General features: G+C 37.5%; 1 protein-coding gene across 1 annotated transcript in view; it reads right to left on the bottom strand.

Annotated features, from left to right (window-relative positions):
• The window catches only part of SEC23A (SEC23 homolog A, COPII coat complex component), a 65317-nt gene extending 49090 nt beyond the window's left edge, over positions 1-16227 (bottom strand). Inside the window, exons 1-7 of the mRNA XM_082647736.1 lie at positions 16079-16227; positions 10965-11206; positions 9265-9322; positions 8975-9061; positions 7513-7749; positions 3848-3927; positions 2928-3072 (exon numbers count right to left, since the gene is read on the bottom strand). Coding sequence (XP_082503862.1) covers positions 2928-3072; positions 3848-3927; positions 7513-7749; positions 8975-9061; positions 9265-9322; positions 10965-11185 — 828 coding nt within the window. The 5' untranslated portion in view covers positions 11186-11206; positions 16079-16227. The remainder of the gene's footprint in view (positions 1-2927; positions 3073-3847; positions 3928-7512; positions 7750-8974; positions 9062-9264; positions 9323-10964; positions 11207-16078) is intronic.
• Positions 16228-25250: the final 9023 nt, after the last annotated feature.

Here is a 25250-nt window from a genome sequence, read left to right as displayed (position 1 = left end):
ATAAACTATCTGTTAGAATACTAGCGAGGAATGGCTCAAAGATCCTATTGAAGACAGGGACCCAAAGTACAAATGAAGTGAGAGGGAAAAATTAAAAAACATTTTTAGACATGCAAGAACTCAGAAAATTTATAATAAACAAAAGAACTGAGTACAATCCAAAAGAAACAGGGAATCTAGAAAAAAAAAATTTAAAGGTATCCTAAGACTTTAATACATGAAAGATTCCCCAGCAAGCAGCAAAACTGCAATTACAAAGAATTACATCTCCTTCTCTATGTGTATAACCACTCTATTCCACAATTAACAATATTTATATATCATATTTGAAATGCTTTTATTTCTAATTTCTATAAGCAGTTATTGAACAAAAATACACAGTGCATTTTCAAGCTACATTATAGCTTCAGAAAAGAATGTCAATGATATATATTTTGATGATAATTTTAAAAATTCATGATTAACAAATCTAGGCAAGAGCAAGGAAAACTGCCTTTTACTTTTCATTTTTATACATCCTTGCATATTTGAATGTTTTTATTAGGTATACTTATTACTTCTATAACATTCTTAAACTAGATTAATAAACAAATAAAAATACTGTTTTCATACTGGGTATCATCCTGATGAGGTAACAGCAGTCATGTAAAGCTGAAACATCAGTAAAGAACAAGAACAAATTAAAGTATACAAACCACACACCTTCATACCTAGAACTCAAAAAGCATTCAAACTTCAAGTTACTTATAAGTAAAAAATAAATAAATAAACACTAAGTCCCAGTGAGCTATCTCCCATGCAAGCCTTCACACAAGCAAGGGCAGTTTGGGGAAAAGTACAAGGAAGAAAGAAGGAAGCTAGCAGCCAGCATAGAACAACTGCCAGATTCAAATGAAAACTTATTAAGGGGCACTAAAGAACAGCAAGAAAATAATCAAGAGCATGAAAACGAAATAAATAAGAATAAAAAATCAGAGATAAAGTGGTTGAAACAGAAAACAGGCAAAGATCCAATTTATGTATAATTGGAGTTCTTAAAGACGATAAACAAAACAATGAAAAAACTAACACTTAAAACTGTAATACAAGAAAACTTTATAGAAACAAAATACTTGAATACACATATAGAAAAGGATCACCAGGCACTAGAGAAAATTAACCCACAGGACATACTAGTAATACTCCAAGCAAATGATCAAGTAATTTACAAGGGCAAGATAATTAGGCTGGCATAATTGCATAAGCTCAATCTACTCATGATTAAAGATCAGATAAACCCAAATTGAGAGTCCTTCTACAAAATAACTAGCCTATACCCCTAAAAAGTATCGTCATGAAACACAAAGAAAAACTGTGGAACTGTTCCAGAATAAAGGACACCAAAGAGACATGACAAGTGAATACAATATACAGTATTATTCGGATAACTGGTGAAATCTGAATAAAGTTTAAAGATTAGAAAATAGTGTTATATCAATGTTAATTTCATGATTGTTAAATGAACTGTGGTTATACAAAGGAATGTTCTTATGTAATTAAGAAATGCACACTAAAGAACTTAGAAGTAAAGGGACATCACATTTGTAACTGACTTTCAAATGGTTTTTTAATATTTATATGTGTGTAACATATAAATAGATACCTATATATAGCTACATCTATATTTATAGAGAGAGCACACTATATAAATATCTGGAGAGAGAAGGATAAAGCAAATGTAATAAAATGTTAACATCTGAGGAATCTGGGTGAAAGGTTTAAAGGAATTCTTTGAACCATTCTTGTAACTTTTCCATATGTTTGGAATTATGTCAAAGTAGAAAGTTAAAAGAATAAAAACTGATAGTAACAGATAACTCACCGTAAAAAATAGGAAACCACGAATCCACAGTGATATTAATAAATGAATAAATTGAAAGTTTGATGAGGAATAGGATATTTGCATGGTTTCAAAGATCCTCACCATCTAATGTTTATTAATTACAAAAGGAGGGGAAATAAGAGTAATTTTACAGTGGAGAAACCTGGCAGACACACCTTAATGAGTGATCAAAGTCATAATCATCAATAATGGGCAAATGAAAATCATGTGCCACCTGAGAGGATACAGTAAGAATAGACCATTACTTCTGTGATATTCCTTCCAATGATGCAATACCTCAATCTAATTGTGACGCTACATCAAGACAAACCTAATTTGAGAGACATTCTATATACTGGCCTGAATCTTCCAAAGTGCCAAGGTCATGAAAGTCAAGGAAAGGCTGAGGATCTATACCAGACTAAAGGAGACTAAACAGACATAACCACTACATACATGCCTCTGAATTAAATCCTTTCAGTAAAAGAAATTATTGAGATAACCACTGAAACTTGAATGAGTTTTGAGAATTAGATGGTAGTAGTGTATCAGTGTTATGTATTGTATAATACATCAGTGTACGTATCATATATTTCAAAACCTGACTTTGAAAGTTGTATTATGGTTATGTAGGAGAATATCCTGGTTTATAGGAAATACAACTAAAGTATTCAAGGGGTTGGTAACATCACTTCAGCAACTTAATCTCAAATAGTTCAGAAAAAAAGTCCTTTGCAGCTTTTCTATAAATTTAATAACATTTCAAATTTTAAAAAACATTTTTTAAAAAACTCTTCTAATTACAAAGCTAATATATGTCAAGTGTAAAATTTTCAAATTCTACTTAAAAGTAAAACTCTCCTTAACCCACCACTGTTAACAATTGGGTAAATATCCCTCCAGAAGCCTCTCTATACACAAAAGGATATACCACAGATCAAACTTTAAATAAAATCACATATGCGCTGTCCTATGACCTGATTTTTCCACCCAACATTATCTTGTACATATCATTCCATACACACACATACACATATACATTCCAAAACAAAGCTATTGTCACTACCTCAAGTAGTCCTACAGCTATGGAAAGTGCCACCCCAGAGGAACGCAAAGGTCTCTTTCCCTGTGGTACAGGCCACGGGTCTCGCTGCAGTTCTCCCAGAAGATCTGTGAGATTCATGTCTATTTTCTGTACTGGCTGTAAGAACCTGCAAAACAAAATTAAATAAAAATCCATTTATAAATGTTTGTGGGTGAGGGTTTAAGAAACAAATTGTCCACTTTCTTAAAAATAGAGAAAAATAATTTGAATACACATTAGAACAATGGTTCGCAAACTTTTGTGTACATCAAAATTGGTGGGAGGGTTTGTTTTAACATAGATTGCTGGTTCCAAAGTTTTGCTTCAGTAAGTCTGGGGTGGTGACCAAAAATTTGCCTTTCAAATAAGTTCCCAGGTGATGCTGCCCACTGGTGAAGAATCACACTGAGTACAACTACTATAAATAAAACACTCAAACCAAGTATTACTTTGAGACTGCATCTTCCTTTTACCAATCTAGTAAGTTTTAAGGTTACTGAATTAATTATGAGAAGATACATTAACTCAGTTTTAGTAAGACCACCTCTGATTAGTAAGTTTAGTGGAAAAAGCTACTACAAGGGTAAGGAGGCAAAATGAAAAGTTTGTGGGGCACTATTTTTGCTTGGCTGCCTTCAACTACAAAAATTAAGTTTTTCTGAACTTAGAAAATCAAGAATATATCAAAACTAAAGAAACTCCTTACATTGTAATAATGAAAAACCAACCTTTTCAGCGATGTGATTCTACCTCAACTCTTTAAAAAGTATACTAATGCAATATTTATATTCCTAAAAATGTTTAACAATATAGTATCACTGAATCCCTACATTCAAGTTAAGGATATAGGATGCTTAAAATAGCCACATGAATTGTAAAATTCTCTTTGCCGTATTTATTACCTATTGGAAGGAGGTGGCTGCTGTACCTGAGGACCACGTGTTGCTTGAGTAACTGGTACTTTAGAGAGTCCCAGCATTTCCTGTAAAGAGATTATTTTTGTGATATTCATTTAATTACTCCTACAAAGATGTATCAAATATTTATGATATGCAAGGTGCTTCTGTAGGCATCAGGAACACAAAAATAAAGAACACAAAGTCTCTTCCCTCAGAAAGCAAAAGTTCTAGTTGGGGAGACTGTCAGGTAAACAGTAATACAATGAAATGATCATCATACGACAGCAAAGTACAAGGTGCTATGTGAGCAAAAAAGAGGGATACTAGCTCAGAAATACTTTATTTCTAATTAAGTAAAAATAAGTTACTGTGTAACTTGAATGTCTATATTTCTTAACTTATCTTCATTCATTCCTTTCAGCAACTATATCTCAATGTGCCAGGTATCTAATGTTGAAAAAAATATATAGTCCCTGACCGTATGGAAATTTATATCTGGTGAAACAGACAAGAGTTAAATCATTAGCTAAATAAGTGTAAAATTGCAACTATAATAAATATAAAGGAGAGATACAAGGAATTGTATTAATGGGGTTTATAAGGTACACACACCTTGTACGTCTATTCTTCTTAATTTTCTGACTTAATGCCTAACCAAACTGCCAGTTTTGTTCTGAATTTTAGATGTATGCAGAATTCCTCTCTAGACACATGAAAATAATGTTATTTTACTAAAATTTTCTTGAACCTAGAAATGCTTAATCATAAAGTAATAGAATAAAAGTATATAACAGAAAATCAGAAAGTCTAAAGATTTGCAAAAAAAAAAAATATTGAACCAATCCTGCAGTATTTCCTACACTGCTAGAATGATCAGCAACTTTTTACTGAGGACTTATGTGCCAGATTCTGTGCTAAACTCTTTGTATATACTATTTCCTCACAAAATATAATGAAATAGATTTTTAAATTCCTGCCTTGCAAATGAAAACTGACACTCAGAAGGGCTAAGTAACTTGCCTAAGGTTACAAAACTAGTAAGTAGCAAAGCAAGGTATTAATCTAGATTTTGCTATGAAGCCCTGAAAGAGTTTACACTATACTGAGTGTTCTCACTTACATTATTTCATTTAGTATTAAAATAAAATAATCTGGTAAAATAGGTATTGTTTATTCCTTTCCATAGAAGAGGAGAAAACAAGCAAAGAGATCAGCCCAAGATCACACAACTAGAAGAGTTTAAGATTTGAATCCAGAACTATTTGGGGAACAAAGACCAGGCTCTCTTCAACAAGATGGGTAGAGAAGGAAGATAAAAACATTTTGATGGAGAAAAAAATTTAGTTTGCATGCATTCATTGTTTCAAAAAGGCAGATGTTTTATGTATTACATATATATTACATAATTTAAGTAAAATGCATTCTACAATCAGAACTAGAAATAAATTACCTTAAATAAATTTACAGTTTAAAAATAACAGTAATAGCAAACATCTAAAAGCACAATCCATTTAATTTTCATGACTGCCCTGTAAGATACATACTATTATTATCTCCCTTTACACATGAAAAAACTAAGGTATGGGCTTCCCTGGTGGCACAGTGGTTGAGTCCGCCTGCCGATGCAGGGGACACGGGTTCGTGCCCCGGTCCAGGAAGATCCCACGTGCCACGGAGTGGCTGGGACCGTGAGCCATGGCCGCTGAGCCTGCGTGTCTGGAGCCTGTGCTCCGCAATGGGAGAGGCCACAACAGTGAGAGGCCCACGTACCGTAAAAAAAAAAAAACAAAAACAAAACTAAGGTACATAGAGGTTAAAACTTGCCCACTCTCTGTCTCATGTAAACAAGTGATCCTCCCCTTCAAGGTACTCTGCTTCTTATGCTCTTGAAGGAATCCCTGTCATGTTTTGTGAAACCTCACTCTCCTCATCTCACTCTTCCTTTCACTCACCATCTTTAGTCTCTTTCTTTTTGTGTATAAACACATTCAAGTGTCCCTCCTAAAGTAAACCTCTTTAACTCAGTCCTCTCTCAAACTTTCACACTATCTCCTTCCCTACCTTCAACAACAAACCTCTTGAAAGAACACAGACTCTAATTTTCCCCACTTCCTCAAATCTTAATCACTACTATGATTCACTACCATATTCACTGTTCATTCATCCTCCCCCTCCAAACCTGCATATTCCTCCAGTATTTTCTGTCTCGGTTAACTGCAGCACCACTATCCTAGTCTGCTAAGCTTCAAATTAGTCATCCTCAAAATCTTTTTTTTTTTCATTTTGGGCTACCTGGATGCCTCCAAAGTCTGATTTCATATCTGTCGACTTTATACCAGGCTTAACAATCAGGGTAATTTCTCAACTGGGGGTTGTATAAGAATCACTTAGAGGGACTTCCCTGGTGGCACAGTGGTTAAGAATCCACCTGCCAATGCAGGGGACACAGGTTTGAGCCCTGGTCCGGGAAGATCCCACATGCCATGGAGCAACTAAACCCGTGTGCCACAACTACTGAGCCTGTGCTCTAGAGTCACGAGCCACAACTGCTGAGCCCGCAGGCCTAGAGCCCATGCTCCACAACAAGAGAAGCCAACGCAATGAGAAGCCTGCGCACTGCAATGAAGACTCAACACAGCCATAAATAAATACATAAATTTATTTAAAAAAAAGAATCCGCCTGCCAATGCAGGGAACATGGGTTCGATCCCTGGTCCGGGATGATCCCACATGCCTCAGAACAACTAAGCCCGTGCGCCACAACTACTGAGCCTGCACTCTAGAGCCCACGAGCCACAACTACTGAGCCCACGTGCCACAACTACTGAGCCCACGTGCCACAACTACTGAAGCCCGTGAGCCTAGAGCCCGTGCTCGGCAGCAAGAGAAGCCACTGAATGAGAAGCCCACGCACCGCAGCAAAGAGTAGCCCCCACTTGCTGCAACTAGAGAAAGTCTGTGCGCAGCAACGAAGACCCAATGCGGCCAAAAATTAATTAATTAATTAATTTTAAAAAAAGAATCACTTAGAAAGTTTTTCAAAACACTTACATAAACAATCTCTACCCTCTCAACTATCTTCCAGTTGAAGCACATATTCACTCACTCTCTTATGATCTATCAAAATCTCTGGACAGAAAAAGATTTTGAAAAATACACCAAGATGATTCTAGTATGTTACACATAACTCCCTGCCTTGGAAGACAAAGCTTCAATTTGCCCCAAAGATAAAAATGTCCTAGTGTGTGAAAAAATATATATACTCGTGGTTCACCTATTAACTCTCAAGCCTTAAAATATGTACCCTTGCCAAAAGTGTTTTTTTCCTAAGTGAGATGTAAAGAAACAAAAGCTAAAATTCTGTGGTTACCTTCTCTCAGTCTTCAGCATGACTCTTCTATAAACCTTTCAAATCTCTAGTAAAATAGCTTCAGTTTCACTCTAAATTTTAAAGATACTTCAAAAGTGAAGGGTCTTCAATCTCTACGATAACAATTTAAGGCAAATGAAAGAACGCTGAGGCCAACACTAAATTTAAAGGCTTTGTTATAATACAATTATATTAGTCATTCATAATATTTTCTAGAAACGTATATCTAGAAGGCATTTATAGACATACATAGAGTGATGTGCACAAACAGGCTAAAACTACCATTCTTGTTGTTTACCTGCAGTTGTTTGGCAGACAGATCTTTTGTTCCTCTGAAGACATAGCTTTTTGAAATGCCCTCACATCCAAGTTCATGAACCTGCACCATTCTCCCAAAAGTAATTAGGCCAACCAAAGCTGTAGGTGGTAAAAGACTTAATGACATCTGCATAGATTCTTTCAGGGCTTGTAAGTCTTCATCTTCCATGCAAGTATCAACCACATAGAGGAATATCAAAGGCATCTGAGGACCACGCTTTTAAAAAATGTTGCGATTAAAAAAAAAATGTTTTAAAAGTATTAACACTTCAGCACAATACACAGGATAATCAATAGAGGACTAATTAAATAATTTACATTTACACAATGGAATCCTAATAAAGCCATTTCAGAAATGAAACAGGTTATATATGCATGGAGAAATATCCAAGACATCATCAAGTGAAAAATTCAGTTTAAAAACATTATTTATAATTACATGAAGGAGATTTTCACTTTCAATTTTACTTAACTGCATGAGGTTTCATTTCTTATAATAAGCACTTATTTCTTTTAAAATAAGAAAATAGTAACTATAAAGCTTAAAAGCAAAATTAGGTTATTTTTATAAAATAATTATCTAACCCTGAATTGGATTATAAGAGAACTGGAAACTAGCCAGAGTGGACAAATTACTGACTGGCTCAGTGAACCATATTCTGGTTTCTCTACAACATTCATAAAAAATATTACCTTAATACTTAAATATGTAAATAACTATGTAAAGCTGTTCAGAAAGGGAAGAAAAATGATTTTCCTAACAAGGGCCAATGCAAGAGTAATTTCATCATTAGACTCGAGCATCATACTGACCAAGTATTCGTAATTGACCTTCCAACTACAAAGCAAAATTGATACTTTACTGTTTATTGATCTATTTGGTATAGCAAACCACACCACCCCACCCAATACCTTGGCCACCTTTCAAATAACTACAACAGAAATTACCTTACTCAAACTGACCTTGACAGTTCTTACCTTTGAAATTCTCAATCAATTCAATGTGAGAATCAAGAATGATGCCTTTTGGGCTTCCCTGGTGGCGCAGTGGTTGAGAATCTGCCTGCTAATGCAGGGGACACGGGTTCGAGCCCTGGTCTGGGAGGATCCCACATGCCGCGGAGCAACTAGGCCTGTGAGCCACAACTATTGAGCCTGCGCGTCTGGAGCCTGTGCTCCGCAACAAGAGAGGCCGCAATAGTGAGAGGCCCATGCACCGCGATGAAGAGTGGCCCCCGCTTGCCACAACCAGAGAAAGCCCTTGCACAGAAATAAAGACCCAACACAGCAAAAATAAATTAATTAATTACTAAACTCCTACCCCCAAAATCTTCTTAAAAAAAAAAAAATGATGCCTTTTAAGTCAGCTCAATTGAACAGTTATTTTGGTATAAATTACTGGATATTTTAAATTTCTTAAAGAGTTACTCTTATGTTCTTACCAGAACTACATATTCAATGCTAGAAAACTGAGGTAAAAGTTCAGCAGGTTGATTCAGTTCAGATATACCAGCGTAAGTAGGTGGAAACTGCAGGTAGAAAAAAAAATTTTTTTAATAAATTATTTGTGTGAAATTTTAAACTGAAAATAATTATTTCCTGATCATTTAATTATTAAAAAAGATAGTTTCATCATATATAAAGTTATTTCATCTTTATTTTTAAATATGCATCTTTCTGCATATTTAGAGCAGTATTATAGCATTAACATCTGCAACAGGGGTTTTCTTACCTGATTCCTTTGATAACAAAAGTTGCAAGCCCAGAGTTTTGCTCGATAATCCACTTGACTGTTTTAAGAAAAGATACAATAGCTCATGGTTCAGTTAAATTGTACAATAATCCTAATTTCAATAAAATTAATTTCTTTCTGAAAATGAATACATTCAAACTGATATCAAAGCAATCTTTAAAAGCCATGTATTTTTAGGTGTTTTTTTTTCTCCAAATGGCTCAGTAACTTCTAAACTCAGATCTAGAAAGCATTTATTCAATAAAAATATATTTACTGAATGCCATTATTCTCGGTGCTGATAAAGAAGTAAACAAGATCATAGGTCCCTGCTATCACAGAGTTTATATTGTAGAAGAGAAAGACAATAAACAAGTAAACGCATAAACACAGAAGATACTTTTAGATAGTGATAATAAAGATTAAAGATAACAAAGCAGGACATGAGAATGTATTTGGGAGGGCTACTTTAAAGGAAAGCCTTCATTAATAAACAACTGAAGGACTTCCCTGGTGGCGCAGTGGTTAAGAACCCGCCTGCCAATGCAGAGGTCACGGGTTTGATCCCTGGTCCAGGAAGATCCCACATGCTGCGGAGCAACTAAGCCTGTGCGCCACAGCTACTGAGCCTGTGCTCTAGAGCCCGTGAGCCACAACTACTAAAGCCCGCACGCCCCAGGGCCCGCGTGCCACAACAAGAGAAGCCACAATAATGAGAAGCCCGCGCAACACAACGAAAAGCCCTCTCGCCGCAACTAGAGAAAGTCCGCGTGCAGCAACAAAGACCCAAATGCAGCCAAAAAAAATAAACAACTGACATGTAATCAGAATGAAAAGAAACCAGTCACAGGAAAATCTGGGGGCAAAGCAATCCAGGCAGCACATATAGCTATTGCACAAAGTCTGTGGTAGAAGTAAGTTAGGTATATCCAAGGATAAGAGAGAGGGTAAGGTATAATGCAGATGAAAATAAAGAAAATGGATGATACAAGATGAAGGCAGAAATACACAAAGGATAGATCATATAGGGTTTTATAGGTCTTGATAAGGGCTATGGATTTTTCATTCCAAGTGTAATAAGTATCTATTGAACAATTTTAATAATCTGATATCCATTTGTAAAACTCTAGCTTCTGAGTGGAGAAGAGACTGCTGAAAAGCAAGAACGGAAACAGGAAGACCAGTTAGGAGGATAATGAAACCATCCAGGAAAAAGATGGTATATTTTGAAGTACCATGTTCTAGCAAAGAGTAAGAGACAGAATCCTGATTGTTCTGGAGATGGAATTGACCAGATTTGCTAGTAGACTGAGTGGAGAGAGAGGGAGCAGAAAGAGGAATAAAAGTTAATTCTTGAGAGTCTGGCTTATGTAACAAGAAATCATAACATTTTTCAAACACCATACCCCTCAATTATGACCTTTCAAATGACACAAGATGGGTTGATTGCCAGCATCAGTATCTAGAGAATACTGATAGAATCTAACAGTTTACACAGTGACAACTTTGCATTTGGTTTCTTATCAACTCTCTACAACTAGAATGATCCTAAGATTTTATAGCTCTTTGGATCTGACTACCTTAATTTGAAAAAATAACTATAATCAAAAACAAAGATATTCTTATATAAATGAGCAAGAAAGAAACTACATTTTTTTAAAATCATAGTGACATTAGTTTTTTCCATATACTTTAATTACCATAAAGGATTCAAAACTGCACGGCAAGTGGTCCTACTACACAGAACAGGTTCATATTGAATGGGTGGCAAATCTGGTCTCTCCTTCAGTGGTGTAAATAAGGCTGCTACTGGAACGACCATTCTTGTAGCTTCCAGTCGACTTGATGGCCAAACATTCCAACTAAATCGGACTCCATCTCGTTCTTCATTTTGTTGGATGAATTCCAAATAGGTTGTCATCGTAGAGCTTGATTCTTATTTCTGTAAAAAAATTAACGGATATTTTTAAATCCTCTCAAGAAAATTCAAAATAAGTATGTTTTTCCCACTTCCAGCAATATTAATCCATTAGAAATCATAACCAAATGAAAATATTTATCTCAAAAAAAAATTAGCAAACAACAATGACCACAATTATAACAAAATAATGAATGGCTCTACAGAACCCAATGCATATTAGGCCCAATGAGAGGTATTTTATCGTTTTTTATTCACTCCCAAAAAAAACTATGGCAAAAAATAATAAATAATAAAATAGATGTCCTATTGATTTAAGGCAAAAATGGGGGAAAATCTAGATCCTAAGTTTTCCGTATCAGCCTTGTGAGTTACATTATTCTAATACATAGATTGTCAAAAACATTAAATTCTAAAACTCACATGCTTTTCTACCCAGAAAGTAGTAAGTTTCCACTAAACTTGCTAGAAGAGAATATTTAAGGGTGCAAAACAAAAATATTTTTCTAAAACTAGGTACTTCTATTTTAGACAGGTAATTTTTTATCATGCATCATTTAACCTCTCTTGCAGACACTTAATTCAGAATACTTTTAACATTCCAACTTAAGAGAGCATTTTAAACTCTAATTTGAGATATATAATTTCAATATAATCATTTAACTTTACCACTGGAAGAGGGAGATGCCACTCTGGTTAGTGCCCAGTATCAAGAGACATCTCCATCTTGTTATTCTTTAGCTTCCTGACTAGGATGCCAGCTCTCCTACCTGGGAAGCAGTTCTATCTATCTCATGCTCTCAAAATGCAACAGTGGTTAGTGGTGGAAGGAAACTGTAAAATTTAAAGGTCTGAGAAGATAGAATTTCAAGTACTATGTGGCTGGCTAAAAGACTTGTGGGAGAGATGAATGGCATCAAGAACCGAAGAATTATGAAGGTAGGGTGCCAACAGAGGCAACATGGATGCTGAAGTAGCTAAGAACAACAATGGGATGAGGAGCTGATTTTAAAATGTAAGTAAGGGAAGAAAAGGTATTATTAGATATAATAACAATTTTAATTTTAGAAAAATATCCAAATATATTTTAGTAATACAAATTACAGAAAGCGAAGCTTAACAAATCTGAAGTATCTTAAGCAGCTAAGACCTTTCCCTTCTCTAAAAGAGATGTTATATGCCAAATATATCTCAATTAAAATAATAATAAAATAAAAATTAAACACTGTATTTCCTCCCATCAGAATTTCAGAGACAGCTAAGGAATTTTATGCTATTCAAAAGCAATCGTGTATTTTTCAAAGATTGATAAAGGGTAGGGAGAAATCCTAAGATATCTAGATTTGTTTAGAAAAGATTATCTTAAAGCTAAATACAGGAGACAGCTTTGAGAAAGATAATATGAGCTTTCAAGAAAAAGTGGCTGTTGAAAGATAATGATAAAACAAAGGTCTGGGATAATCAGAGAGGAGTTAGAAGATGCCAACCTCAGTTTTAACACAGGCAACAATAAGAGAAGAAACAACCTCCTCTGGGAGAGAAATGGTTTTTAGCAACAGCTTCCATGCTACAGATGTGAATATAAATTCTAGGAGTATGCAATCCCTCCCATTATTTCTACAGAACATAAAGCAAATGAAGTTTTCTGTTTATTACTTAATTGCATCTATAATCTGAGATACATCTAAAATGCATCACCAAAAAGCATCAAAAGACTATTAAAATATACTCAACCAATCAGCATTGTTCATTTGAACGACAAGACACAAAAAATGTTTTAAGTGACTATTTTCTCAATTCTCCAAGAATAGTATATAACTAGTACTTAGGTATTTGTCATATATTTCCTTAAAAATGGATGAAGTGAGCCTGTCACCTGCAAAACCATTCACAGTATTTGTTGCCAATGATAAAATCTGAGCTTTCTCAAATTTAAATTAAAACATTAAGATTTTTTAAAACTTGTATCTAATACCATGAGCTTCACAACTTCCTAATATGTAAAGATTTTGCTGATGAGACCAGTAGTGATAATAATATGATTTTTTATATATTATATAATGAAACATGCCAACATTTGGAAGATACACATTATTCAGTAAAGCAAGAGCTCCCAAATGATCTTTTCATGATGTTACAAAATCATGCATGGGTAAATGATCCATTCAAAGTGTAGGACAGACCAATGGGTTATAACGCAATAAGTACAGAAAGTTCATTTTTAAGGTTTCAGACTCCACACTGCAATTAACCCTTGATTTCTTAATTAAAACTGTCGAGTTTGGGTACAGTATCAAAGAATATGCATATTTTTTAATACGAAAAAGCTATTAATATTATCTCTCCTTTTTCCAACTACGTACCTATGTGAAGCCAGACTTCCTTCACACAATTCAACCAAAACAACATATTACAATAGACTGCAAAGCAGTAGATATAAAAATCTACCTGTCTTCTATTAAGCCAAGTTTTCCTTTTTTTTCTGCATCCTATAATACTCTTAAGTATTATATGCTTTATAATGCTTAAGAGTATAAAGAGGTCTTGGGACTTCCCTGGTGGTACAGTGGTTAAGAATCCTCCTGCCAATGCAGGGGACACGGGTTCAAGCCCTGGTCCAGGAAGGTCCCACAGGCCATGTCCGTGAGCCACAATTACTGAGCCCGCGTGCTGCAACTACTGAAGCCCATGCGCTTAGAGCCCGTGCTCCGCAACAAGAGAAGCCACTGCAATAAGAAGCCTGTGCACCGCAACGAAGAGCAGCCCCCGCTCGCCGCAACTAGAGAAAGCCCGCGCAGCAACAAAGACCCAACACAGCCAAAAATAAATAAATAAATTTATAAGTGCATCCATTCTTTAAAAAAAAAAAAAAAGAGTATAATGAGGACTTGAGAATCACCTCCTTAGGACTCTGGGGCTTAATTCAAAATCTGGGAGCCTAGTAGAGAAAGGCTCTATGAAACTTAGCATGAAGACTTAGCATGAAGACACACAGGCAATAGCCAGATTTAAGTTTCTACAACAGGTAACAAACCTGGATTGTAACTCCACATCCTTACTTTTTATTGAGACATACTAAATATCACCTGAGTGATATTTGAGTACAATTCCCCTCCTCTTCCTCACTCTTTTTCCTCTCAGTCTCTCTGCTCTAAGATTATATTTGTTCACTAAATCACACTTATTTCTTACCTTCTCACTTTCCAGCAGTGGTTTGAAAAAGTCCCACCTGTTTCTTCTTAACTGGTCCAATTACATAAGCATGCAAAACACCCCCCCAACTTCCCTCACCTTTCCAAGGGAGAAATTACTCAATCTTAAAATCACTCATTCTAGTACAAATTTTGCCAGGTTTGGTCCCATAGTCAACAATAGCATATCTGAAATAAAGTCCTGTTACAAACCAGCTTTTTATAAAATGGCATTATTTGATAAGCATTCTCTCCCCTGATATTATGTTTGTCTAAAAGCATAAAACTAAATAAATACGATTCAAACACTATATTAGGATGCAGACTTAATATACTAGGTGTTATATTTTTTTTAAGTGGCACAAACACAAAAGACCATTCTAAAGAAATGTCTCATTTTTCAGCACAACTTATAATCATTGGGAGTTACCTTAGTTAAATACTTACTCATGGTATAACTAAAAGGAAAGAAGCATTAAGTCACTTTAACCTAGAACATCAGATATGTGCCCACAGTATTTTAAAAGGCTTTACCTATTCAATAATAATTAAAAGTTTTTAAATATTCCGATTTTAGCCCATTTATAGATAACTAAGTGCAAAACATTGTAAATTGCAAGTAAAATTTGAGTTCCTTCCAATCAGATATATTTGTTAACAATTATATGTGCCTCTCCCACTTTTCTGTCCTAAAATCTTCAATGAAGTGTCTTCAACTACTTCCCATGACTAGATTTATCATATTGGAAAAATAGCTTAACCCCTCTGATCCTCAATTTCTCATCTGTAAGATCAGGGGTTTGGGTTAGAAAACTACAAGACCCCTTCTAAATCTAAAATTCTGAGCCTATTAAAAATGACTGGAATTCCAAAATGATGTCCATTAGACTACTGGAGAAGGGAGAGAAGGAAGACTTAACACGCATTTATATTTAAATCTAAAACTTTTAACCAAGTTAACTTGGCTAGTTATCCACGACTTTGAGTGGTGTAACTTGAGTAAGTTCACGTGAAAACACGAATTCAACTTATTCAATCCAGTGATTACATGCAGATTTAACTATGACTTTTCCCTTCCCACCAGAACGGGAAAACACTTAGGGCTAAATGAAGTAGGTACAATTGGTCTAATCTGATAACTGAAGTCTATTTGTAATCAAGGCCCAAGGTGTTAGCTATACCTGGCACTTTTCTCCTTATCCCCTTTAACTCCCAAGGCCGAACTACGGGTGACGAAGTCACCTCGGTTCAAAGTCTAGGGCTCTTCAGCTCAGGCAGGGAATGAACCAAGAAGTCAAAGTACCTAGAAGCGGTGGTGGGGTGGGGAAGGCAGATCGGCCGGGAGCGGAGGGTGGGGTGCTGGGGGAGATGCCCAAACTGCTGTTTTTCACCCGACTCCCATCTTTCGCACCTGATACAGGGCAGGTGGGTGAGGGGGCCAGGTTCCCAGGCCCAGAGAGAACTAAGCAGAGGGTGGTGGGTGAGAGGGTGACAAGTTCAGGGTTCCAGGCAGCCCCGCCGGGCCGGCTCGCAGCCCCGGCGCACCCCGCCTGCCCCGGGGCACCAAGACGGCAGAGCAGGCACCACCCTTGAGACCCCTGCCCGCGGACCCGCCGCCGCACAGCCGCCCCTCCCCCGCTTCCCACTGAGCGCCCGCGGACCCCCAAGGGAGCCGAGAAGTGGCAGCCCTGAAATGGATCCTTACCACAGTGCCACCACGTACGAGATCCGCGCCTGTCGCAGCCTCGGCCTTACAAAATCCGCCCTCTCCGCCGAGCCAGGGAAGCCGTGGCACCGCAATCAGGGACGGCGCCGCCCCGCCCCCTGCCTCGGCGCAGAACTCTGCGGGACTAACATGGCTGGTGCCGCTTCTGCCACGTCAAAGGGGGAGGCGGGGCGGGGCGTGAAGGGGCGTGAGGGGGAGGAGACGGTTCTGGGGGCGGGGCGACCGGGCCAGGGAACTGAAGGGGAGGGTGCGGGACCAGGGCGGGGCGGGGGGAGGGGATAGGGAGAGAAAAAGGGAGGGGAAGAGGAAGGGACCAGAGCTGGAGGGGCGGGGTGACAATGCCAAACCTAACAGGGGTACTCAGGAGGGGCGGGGAAGGGAACGGGACCTGGTGGAACTGGAGCGCGAGGGTGGGGTGCGCCATGGCCCTCCGGTCCCCTCTCCCCGGAGCCATGGCGGCTCCCACTCCCCGCGGGTCTCATGATATGTGACCTTCTGTCGCCAGACTCCTCAGCTTGCTGAGAGAAATGGAGGTGTCCTCTAGGAGAGTGGTCCCCAAACTTTCTGGCACCAGGGACCGGTTTTGTGGAAGATAATTTTTCAGGGGTGGAGGGGGAATGGTTCAGGCGGTAATGTGAGCGATGGGGAGCGGCAGATTAAGCGTCCATTACTCCGCGCTGCTCACCTCCTGCTGTGCAGCCGGGTTCCTAACGGGCCGCAGACAGGTGAGGGTGGGGGCTTGGGGACCCCTGCTCTAGGAAATCCTCTCCTCTAGGGCCCGGGTTGATTCCAAGAAACACAGGCTGCATCGCCCCTGAAAAAGCAAAGTGAGAAGTTCGTTCTTTCACTTAGTGCAACAAACATTTACTGAACATCTATCTACTTTGTGCCAGGCACAGTAGCGATGCTGTGATATGATGTAGGCAAAACAGCCAAATGTCTGGTCTGGAAGAATTTATATACTATTTATACACTATTCATGTATTCCTAGTCAGTTTACCTCTTTCCTCCTACACTGCCTCTGCCACCTCTCCCCCTACACACACACGCACACACACACACACACACACACACACACACTACAATCTTTGGCTGATTAATCTTGATGTGTTTTCTGCTTCTCTTTCCAAGAAAAGAACAGCAAAATGGGACAGACAGAAACTGGTTGGAAAGGTATTCGAGCTTGGTGGTCTCAGGCAACCCCAACCTTCAGTGAGGGGTTGCTCACGGAATTATTTCCAGATAGGTCAACACCTAAAATCCTGCAAAGCTTAGCCCTATAAGCATTTTATGGAATAGAGAAAAAGATCAATTTTTTGTTCTTTCAAGCTTATATTCACAAGAAATAAGATATGCAGCAAACATATATTTTACTTCCTCTAAGATTGTTTTGTAAGGTAAAAGAGTATTAGTTTGCTTATCAAATTTTAATACAATCCTGAAGAGTAAATGGGAATCAGAAGCCAAAATTCTGTATAGGCCTGCAAATAAAGTGGGCTCAGGATACTACCTTAACAAGGATTCTTGGCTGAAAGTACAGCAAGTAAATAGCTGTAGACAATGATATAAAGGTGGAATAAGGACATTCGCAAAAAGAAACAAGATCTAGGAATGAGTAGGGTAAATAACACATAGATGAGAGGATCCACCAGGATCCTGGAATTCAGTGAGGAATACACCAAAGTATAGCACCTTCGGTAATTTCATTATTTTATGGTCCCCAGAAAGGGATCTTTGCCATCCAGCTCAATGAAGTCTAAGAAGTCATAATGCCTATGTATTCAGCTGAACAAAAGGCTTTTGTTTCCTATTACAATGAAATAAATGTTATGATGGGTAACAAATTCATTCATATCTGCCTTTATGTGCTTAAAGGTGAATGAGTTTAAGAATTTAACCTTTGTACATATCATCAGGATCTAGTAGACCCAAACTTTAGTTTTCTGAGATTTCCTCTTTTGGGAGTACTATTTGTAAGGATTGATTTTTTTCATGACTTTTATTCTTTCTTAAAGGTCTTCCAAAAAACAAAGAGAAAACTTATTTTTTAAAAAAATAGGATAAAACTTTCTCTATTTGCAGTGGTCATATGGGTCATTTGGACTCTTGTAAATCTAGGATACATCATGGAATCTTACTGATCTTATTTTTCCTATGTCCTGCAACATTCTCCTACTTCATCATCCATGGAACTATTTCATCATTATCATTAATTATTCCAAATCATGCTTCAAAATATACTAAAATTATAAGAAAATGGAAAATGATAGAATTACCTAAGATGATAGAATAGTGAAGTAAGTCATCACTATTGCATTATCCTTCAGTTTTCCTTTTGCAATGCTCAAAGTACTGCATCATCTTTCTAGATCTTTGTACTATGCTTTAGCTCTCATTGAATATAGTTGAGAATTCAGAATTCAGAAGATTAATGCAGAGATAGAGAACAGCACTCTAGACCCTAATAACCTTAAACTAGGAATCTTTAGATGACCACCACCTAACTGAATTTTTCAAACTCAAGAATTAATTAGTAAACAATATATTTCTAAGGACAAAAAGAAAACGTGGTATTCTCATCTACTTACTCATTCAAAAGGAATAACTCCATTCCACAAGATTTTGCAGCAAACATCTGGATAACCTCATTTTGCTAAGAGTACATATGATAGTATTCTTTCACCTTTTATGATGTTTATATGGATACATTTACTTGATATGATTCTTAAGTGCACAAATGCTAGTGGCAGTTGTGTATACAAAGATGATAAGAAGGAAATAGATAATCTAGAAATTAAAAATTCTTTGAGTTGATCATTTATAAAACTAAAAATACAAATGTTTTGCAGCTAAGTAGCAAAGAAGATGGCTGTCCTCTCTTCAACAAAATGATGAGCCTTTAAATGTTTCAAAAAATTCTACAAGTCTTGTGTTTTGATAATGCAACTGCAAAAAGAATCAGAAGCAACAATAAGCTAGTATGCAGTAGTGATGTATTTGGAATCTGCAGTCACTATTTACAAGATGAGTATGCTCCAGACTCAGCATCATGGATAATGTGTAGGTAGTTGCATTTAGAGGACATTGCCCATTTTGGATATATCTTCAAAACCAGGAAAATATGGAATAAAAACTAGGGTTTTCTATGTTTAGATACTTACTTAAATGTCCAATAAAGTTGTTTTTCATTATCCCTTTACTCTCTTTTTATAACAGCTTTATTGAATATCCCTTTACTCTAATGTGTATAAATTATTCATGAAATGACTTAAAGATATAAAAATTAGAAAGGATCCATTGGACCCAGATGGTAAATGGTAAAGACTAGTTTTTCAAATATACTGAAAGTTAAGAGGTTTCATCTGAGGAAGAATAGAGAGAGAATGGAAAATTTCTTTTTTTTTTTAACTGAAGTATAGGTGATTTACAATGTTATGTTAGTTTCTGGTTTGTTGTCAAGCAAAGTGATTCACACATATATATATAATATATACAATATATACCATATATATGTATATGTATTCTTTTGATTAGGTCAGTCTGACCTAAGAAAAAATTGGTAAGATTTATGTCAGAGAATGTTTTGCCTATGTTCTCTTCTAGGATTTTAATGGTGTCTTGTCTTATATTTAAGTCTTGAAGCCATTTTGAGTTTATTTTTGTGTATGGTGTGAGGGTGTGTTCTAACTTCATTGATTTACATGCTGCTGTCCAGCCTTCCCAATACCACTTGCTTAAGAGACTGTCTTTTCCCCATTGTATAGTCTTGCCTCCTTTGTCAAAGATCAATTAACCATAGATGTGTGGGTTTATTTCTGGGCTCTCTATTTTGTACCATTGATCCACATGTCTGTTTTTGTGCTAATACCACACTGTTTTGATTACTATAGCTTTGTAGTATTGTCTGAAGTCTGAGAGGGTTATGCCTGCAGCTTTGTTCTTTTGCCAGGATTGCTGGTCTTTTATGGTTCCATATAAATTTTAGAATTATTTGTTGTAGTTCTGTGGAAAATGTAACTGGTAATTTGACAGGTATTGCATTAAATCTGTAGATTGCTTTAGGTAGTATGGCCATTTTAGAGAATGGAAAATTTATTGAGCTACTGAGAAAGGAGTCAGACTATGAATTGGAAAAAGGAAGAACCTCCAAAAACAGTATTTATTGGCTTTCATTTTTTAAATATTGATTTATTTATTTATTTGGCTGTGCCTGGTCTTAGTTGAGGCACACAGGATCTTAGTTGCCTTGTGTGGGATCTTTAGTTGCAGCATGTGGGATCTAGTTCCTTGACCAGGGATCAAACCCAGGCCCCCTGAATTGGGAGCACAGAGTCTTAACCGTTGGACCACCAGGGAAGTCCCTTTACTGGCTTTCTAAATTATAGACATCCCTGGACCAAGGCATTTTAGATCAATCTGTGAACCTGAAGGATTCTTGTTAAACATTTGCCAACATGCAACTGATTATAATTGTTTGCTGTCAGTTACACCACCTTGTGCAGGTCCTGGCACAAAATGATCGTTCCCTAAGTATTCTTGAATTGAGCATGAAAACCTAAACAATTATAAAACATTGTGTGTTTTTTGTATTTTTTTGTTTTGTTTTGTTTTGTTTTTTGCGGTACGCGGGCCTCACTGTTGTGGCCTCTCCCGCTGCGGAGCACAGGCTCCGGACGCGCAGGCTCAGCGGCCATGGCTCACGGGCCCAGCCGCTCTGCAGCATGTGGGATCTTCCCGGACCGGGGCACAAACCCACGTCCCCTGCATCGGCAGGCGGACTCTCAACCACTGCGCCACCAGGGAAGCCCCCAAACATTGTTTTTATCATCATCATTTTTACGTATTTGGATGGTAAAACTATAAAATCTGACAAAAGTTCCCCCCCGAAAAAGTCTTTTTTTTTAAAGCAAATACTCCTAAGATAATTACTTTTTCAAACTGGTATTCTTGAAAATGCCAGAGAATATTAAAAAGAGAAAGAGAGGGAGAGGTCCTGTGTTCAAATACCAGTTAAATTATGTAAAATAGGACTGTTGACTTGTCAATAATTTTAATATGCTAATATTCATTGTGAATATTTAAGAGTGGCATTTGCGTACATTTCCCAAAGATATTTGACCTTGGAACTTTTTTTCAGGGACTATCTGGGGGCAAGTATTCTAAACAACCTATGACTTTTTCTTCAGTCATTAATCATCTTAATCACTAGTTAATGTGTAACAGCCAGTATTTTCCTTCCTACTTTTCAATCCACAGATGTTTCTAAACTGGAGGTTATAGTATTACACAGTCAGGTGAAGTATGATAATGCAAATTCCTTGGAATTTTATATGGTCAACACCAGATGGAGCTTTTGCCTCTACTTTTTGGTTTAATCCAGTGTTTGGTTTGGGTATTTTTTGTTTGTTTGCTTTTGTTTTTGTCCCCGCCCAGGGACTGACCCCCTGCCATGACAGTGAAAGCGCCAAATCCTAACCACTAGACCACCAGGGAATAAATAAAGCGTTTGCAGTTTTTTCTAATATGGATTCTCTTCCATTTGTTCAGATAGTGACATTATAAGACACTAGCCAACTATTTTTGGACTACTCACTACAAAGAGTAATACTCAGCATCGGCAGAGTGTCAAGTCCATATATATGATATCTGTCTGGTGGTGTAGTCTGCACACACAATGACTACAATCATATCAGGTATAATAATAGTAAATAAGACTAATAAATTACACATAAATTCAACAACAACAACAACAAAAAAAACCCAATCAAAAAATGGGCAGAAGGGACTTCCCTGGTGGTGCAGTGATTAAGAATCCGCCTGCCGGGCTTCCCTTGTGGCGCAGTAGTTGAGAGTCCTCCTGCCAATGCAGGGGACACGGGTTCGTGCCCCGGTCCGGGAAGATCCCACATGCCGCGGAGCGGCTGGGCCCGTGAACCATGGCCGCTGAGCCTAAAAAAAGAATCCGCCTGCCAATGCAGGGGACACTGGTTCAAGCCCTGCTCTGGGAAGATCCCACATGCCGTGGAGCAACTAAGTCCGTGTGCCACAACTACTGAGCTTGCGCTCTAGAGCCCATGAGCCACAACTACTGAGCCCACGTGCCTGGAGCCCGTGCCCGCGCACTGCAACGAAGAGTAGTACCCGCTCGACACAACTAGAGGAAGCCCACGCGCAGCAACGAAGACCCAACACAGCCAAAAAAATAAATAAATAAAATAAATAAATTTAAAAATGGATTTCTATTAAAAAAATAAATAAAAATAAAAGAAAGGAGCTAGATTTGTATTTTTACTTTAAAAGAGGAGTAAAGTTTTGGGTTTTGTGTTCCATAACTAAACTAGACTTCACCTTAATTTTCTGCCATCAGTGAGCTTTGTTGGATCTGGACTCCAAAGCCTAAGAACAGCATTCTCAGACAGAGATAAAGAGACTGACTCTGCTCATGCCCAGAGGGTGTGACCCAAGACCAGGATCCCCTTGCGTCTAACTTAATTGCCTCTCTCTAATCTACAACCAGTGGGTCATAAAGCCTCTCATTTGTGCTGAGCTGTATCTTGTGGAGCATAGTAAGTTTTAGAGCAATGGTTCATAAGTCTGACCACCCAAGATAGAATCTCAGCTCCATCTACTTCCTACTTGTATGACCTGGGCATGGTATGTAACATTTTCTGAGCCAGTTTCTTCATCTGAAAATAAAGATAACAATCATACTTACCACTTAGAATAACAACACATTGTGAGGATTGAATGTGATAATCTATATAAAACATTTGGCCCCATATAGCCCTAAGAAAGAAAAAAGCATCTTCTGAGAGCCTGAAATTGGCCTGCCTCTATCAGTTGGCCCCAGCTGTTGTTAGGAGCTGCCCGGGCACTCACAGCCAGGCCACACTATTCTTTTGTTGAATCTAAACCATATCACAGCACACCAACATCAGACAAGAACACTCAGGAACCCTGAAGGATCATGACCAAAACAAGACTACTCTGTAATCGTGTCTCTGAAGTCTGACAAATTCAAGAAGATTGTCCAAACCACAAAATGACCGAATACCTCCCTAACCTGGCTAATATGAGTGACTGCTGCTTCTTTACCAATTACACCATTAGCTTCCCTTCTTTCTTCTACTTTCTAGATAAGAGTGATTAAAATACCTAATCACAGAATTTGTCAAGTGTTCAGATGAGCTGAGGAGAGAACTCAGCTCCCAGGTGTCAGAGAAGCCAATCAAAGCAACAATGAGCCAAAATGAATGCAAAAGTGAAGCCCGTAATCACTTACTGTGATTGCATAAGCAAGACTCTAAACCTGGTGAAAGCACAGACTCCCCCAGTTCCATTACCCCCATGGAATGGCATGACTGGTTGAGGGTCATCTCACTCTTGAGGGGGTCCCAAACAAAAGACTCCTGCAGATTTATGGAACTGGGGGTGGGGATGGGGGCAGCCTTAGGAGTGGAAAACTACTGAGTACTGACTCAGAGGTGAAGTTTCCCATGAAGGAGACCTCCAAGTGGAAACACCTGAGCTAGGAATGCAGCAGTGCATTAGAATGCCTGGCTAGGGAGGGCTGTTGTTGACTGCAATTCCCTTCAGAGACTGCAATGCATTGAATGGGAGCATCAAGTCTGGTGTGGAGAGGGCAGGTTTCCCTGCGGAGCCTGCCAGGTAAAGGCTTTGTAACTGGCGTATAGTCAGGCCTAAAAAAAAAATCACACATAGGTTTTTAACCAGGAGCTGGACTCCTCAGAATTATCCCCATTTCTTGACAGCAAAGCTTCACTGTCCCCAGATCACCTAATAAAGCCCAATGCTTACCACAGTGCCTGACACATAATAGAAAACTGATAAACATTAATTGGATGACTGAATTTATTAAAGTTCAATGGCATAAAGAGGCAAGTTAAATTTTAAACTGTAGCCAAGGAGAAAAGAACTGACAAAGTATGGTAATGTAGGAGAAATTCTAGGGTAGTAAATCTTAAAGAATAGGGAGGGAAAAGATTAAATGGATGGGCTAAGTTATGTTTCTCACTTGGAATTCTTCTTAAAAATCTCAGTTTCAGAGTCCTACAACCAATAAACAGACTCAAACTCTGGAGAAAGAGAGTTATAGGACACAGGAGTCTGTATTTTAAATAATTTCTTCCAGATAATTCTTATATACACTAACATTTGAAAATAACTGAGCTGCTTAAAGGGATATAAAATACAGGGACAAATTTTGCATTTAGCTCTGTAATTTTGATTTAGCAGATGCCATCATCATCAATAAACAGCCATTGAGCTCTGTTCTCATAACCTTCATACTACTCCTACAGCCAACCACCAATGTGAGAAACACTGAAACAGAAAAGTCTTTCCACTGTAAACTGAGAAGTGACTGGAAATCTTTGAAAACAGGGCACCGGAAGTAGTTTGGTATCTTAGGAATAGTTCTTCCTAGAAAGAGGCTAAATGAAATGGTTATTATAGTTTTAGAAGTTCAGCTTTCTAAAAATTAAGTTTTTTTCAGAATAACTTCATCAACCAAATAGTTTCTTCTCAACTGTCCCATATCTCACTGAAACATTCAAAAATACTTAGTGCAATTTCCAATTTATAACCATATTTAAAATGTGTTCCAATGTTCATTCCTTAATTCTTTTAAGTCAGATTAGTTTTAAAGAGTAGAAAGTAACCCTTATAAATTTTTACTTTCCTCTCTCTTGAATGAATTTATTCCTGTGTATTTAAATTTTTAGCACCATTTCAGAATCACTGATGTACTTTATAACTCACATTTTCTTTTGAAAAAAAATTTTCTTAATATTTCCCAGGACAACCTTTGTTCCATTCTGCTATTCCTCCCCCTGTTCCCTTCATCCCTGTGTAGTTCTGCCACGCACTTATACATGGAGTCCAGTATTAAGAATTGTTCCCTTGTGGTTGGTCTACTAGGTTCTTTTCTCCAGAAAACTGGGGATAAATTGCTAATAAGCTAGTTTAAAAAAAATGTATTTGTAGGAAAATCCAGAAATGACACAGTTTACTTTTTCTAATTTGTTCCATTTGTTCTTAATCATTACCAAAACGTTTGGTGACAGTATTTCTCCATATTTCTTGCTAATAAGCTAGTTTCAAATATATATATATATTTGTATATATGTGT

This window comes from Grampus griseus (assembly GCF_964374135.1).
Source record: "Grampus griseus genome assembly, chromosome: 2".
Lineage (NCBI taxonomy): Eukaryota > Metazoa > Chordata > Mammalia > Artiodactyla > Delphinidae > Grampus > Grampus griseus.
The sequence above is the reverse complement of the archived record's forward strand: the minus strand, read 5'-3'. Positions and strand labels throughout refer to the sequence as shown.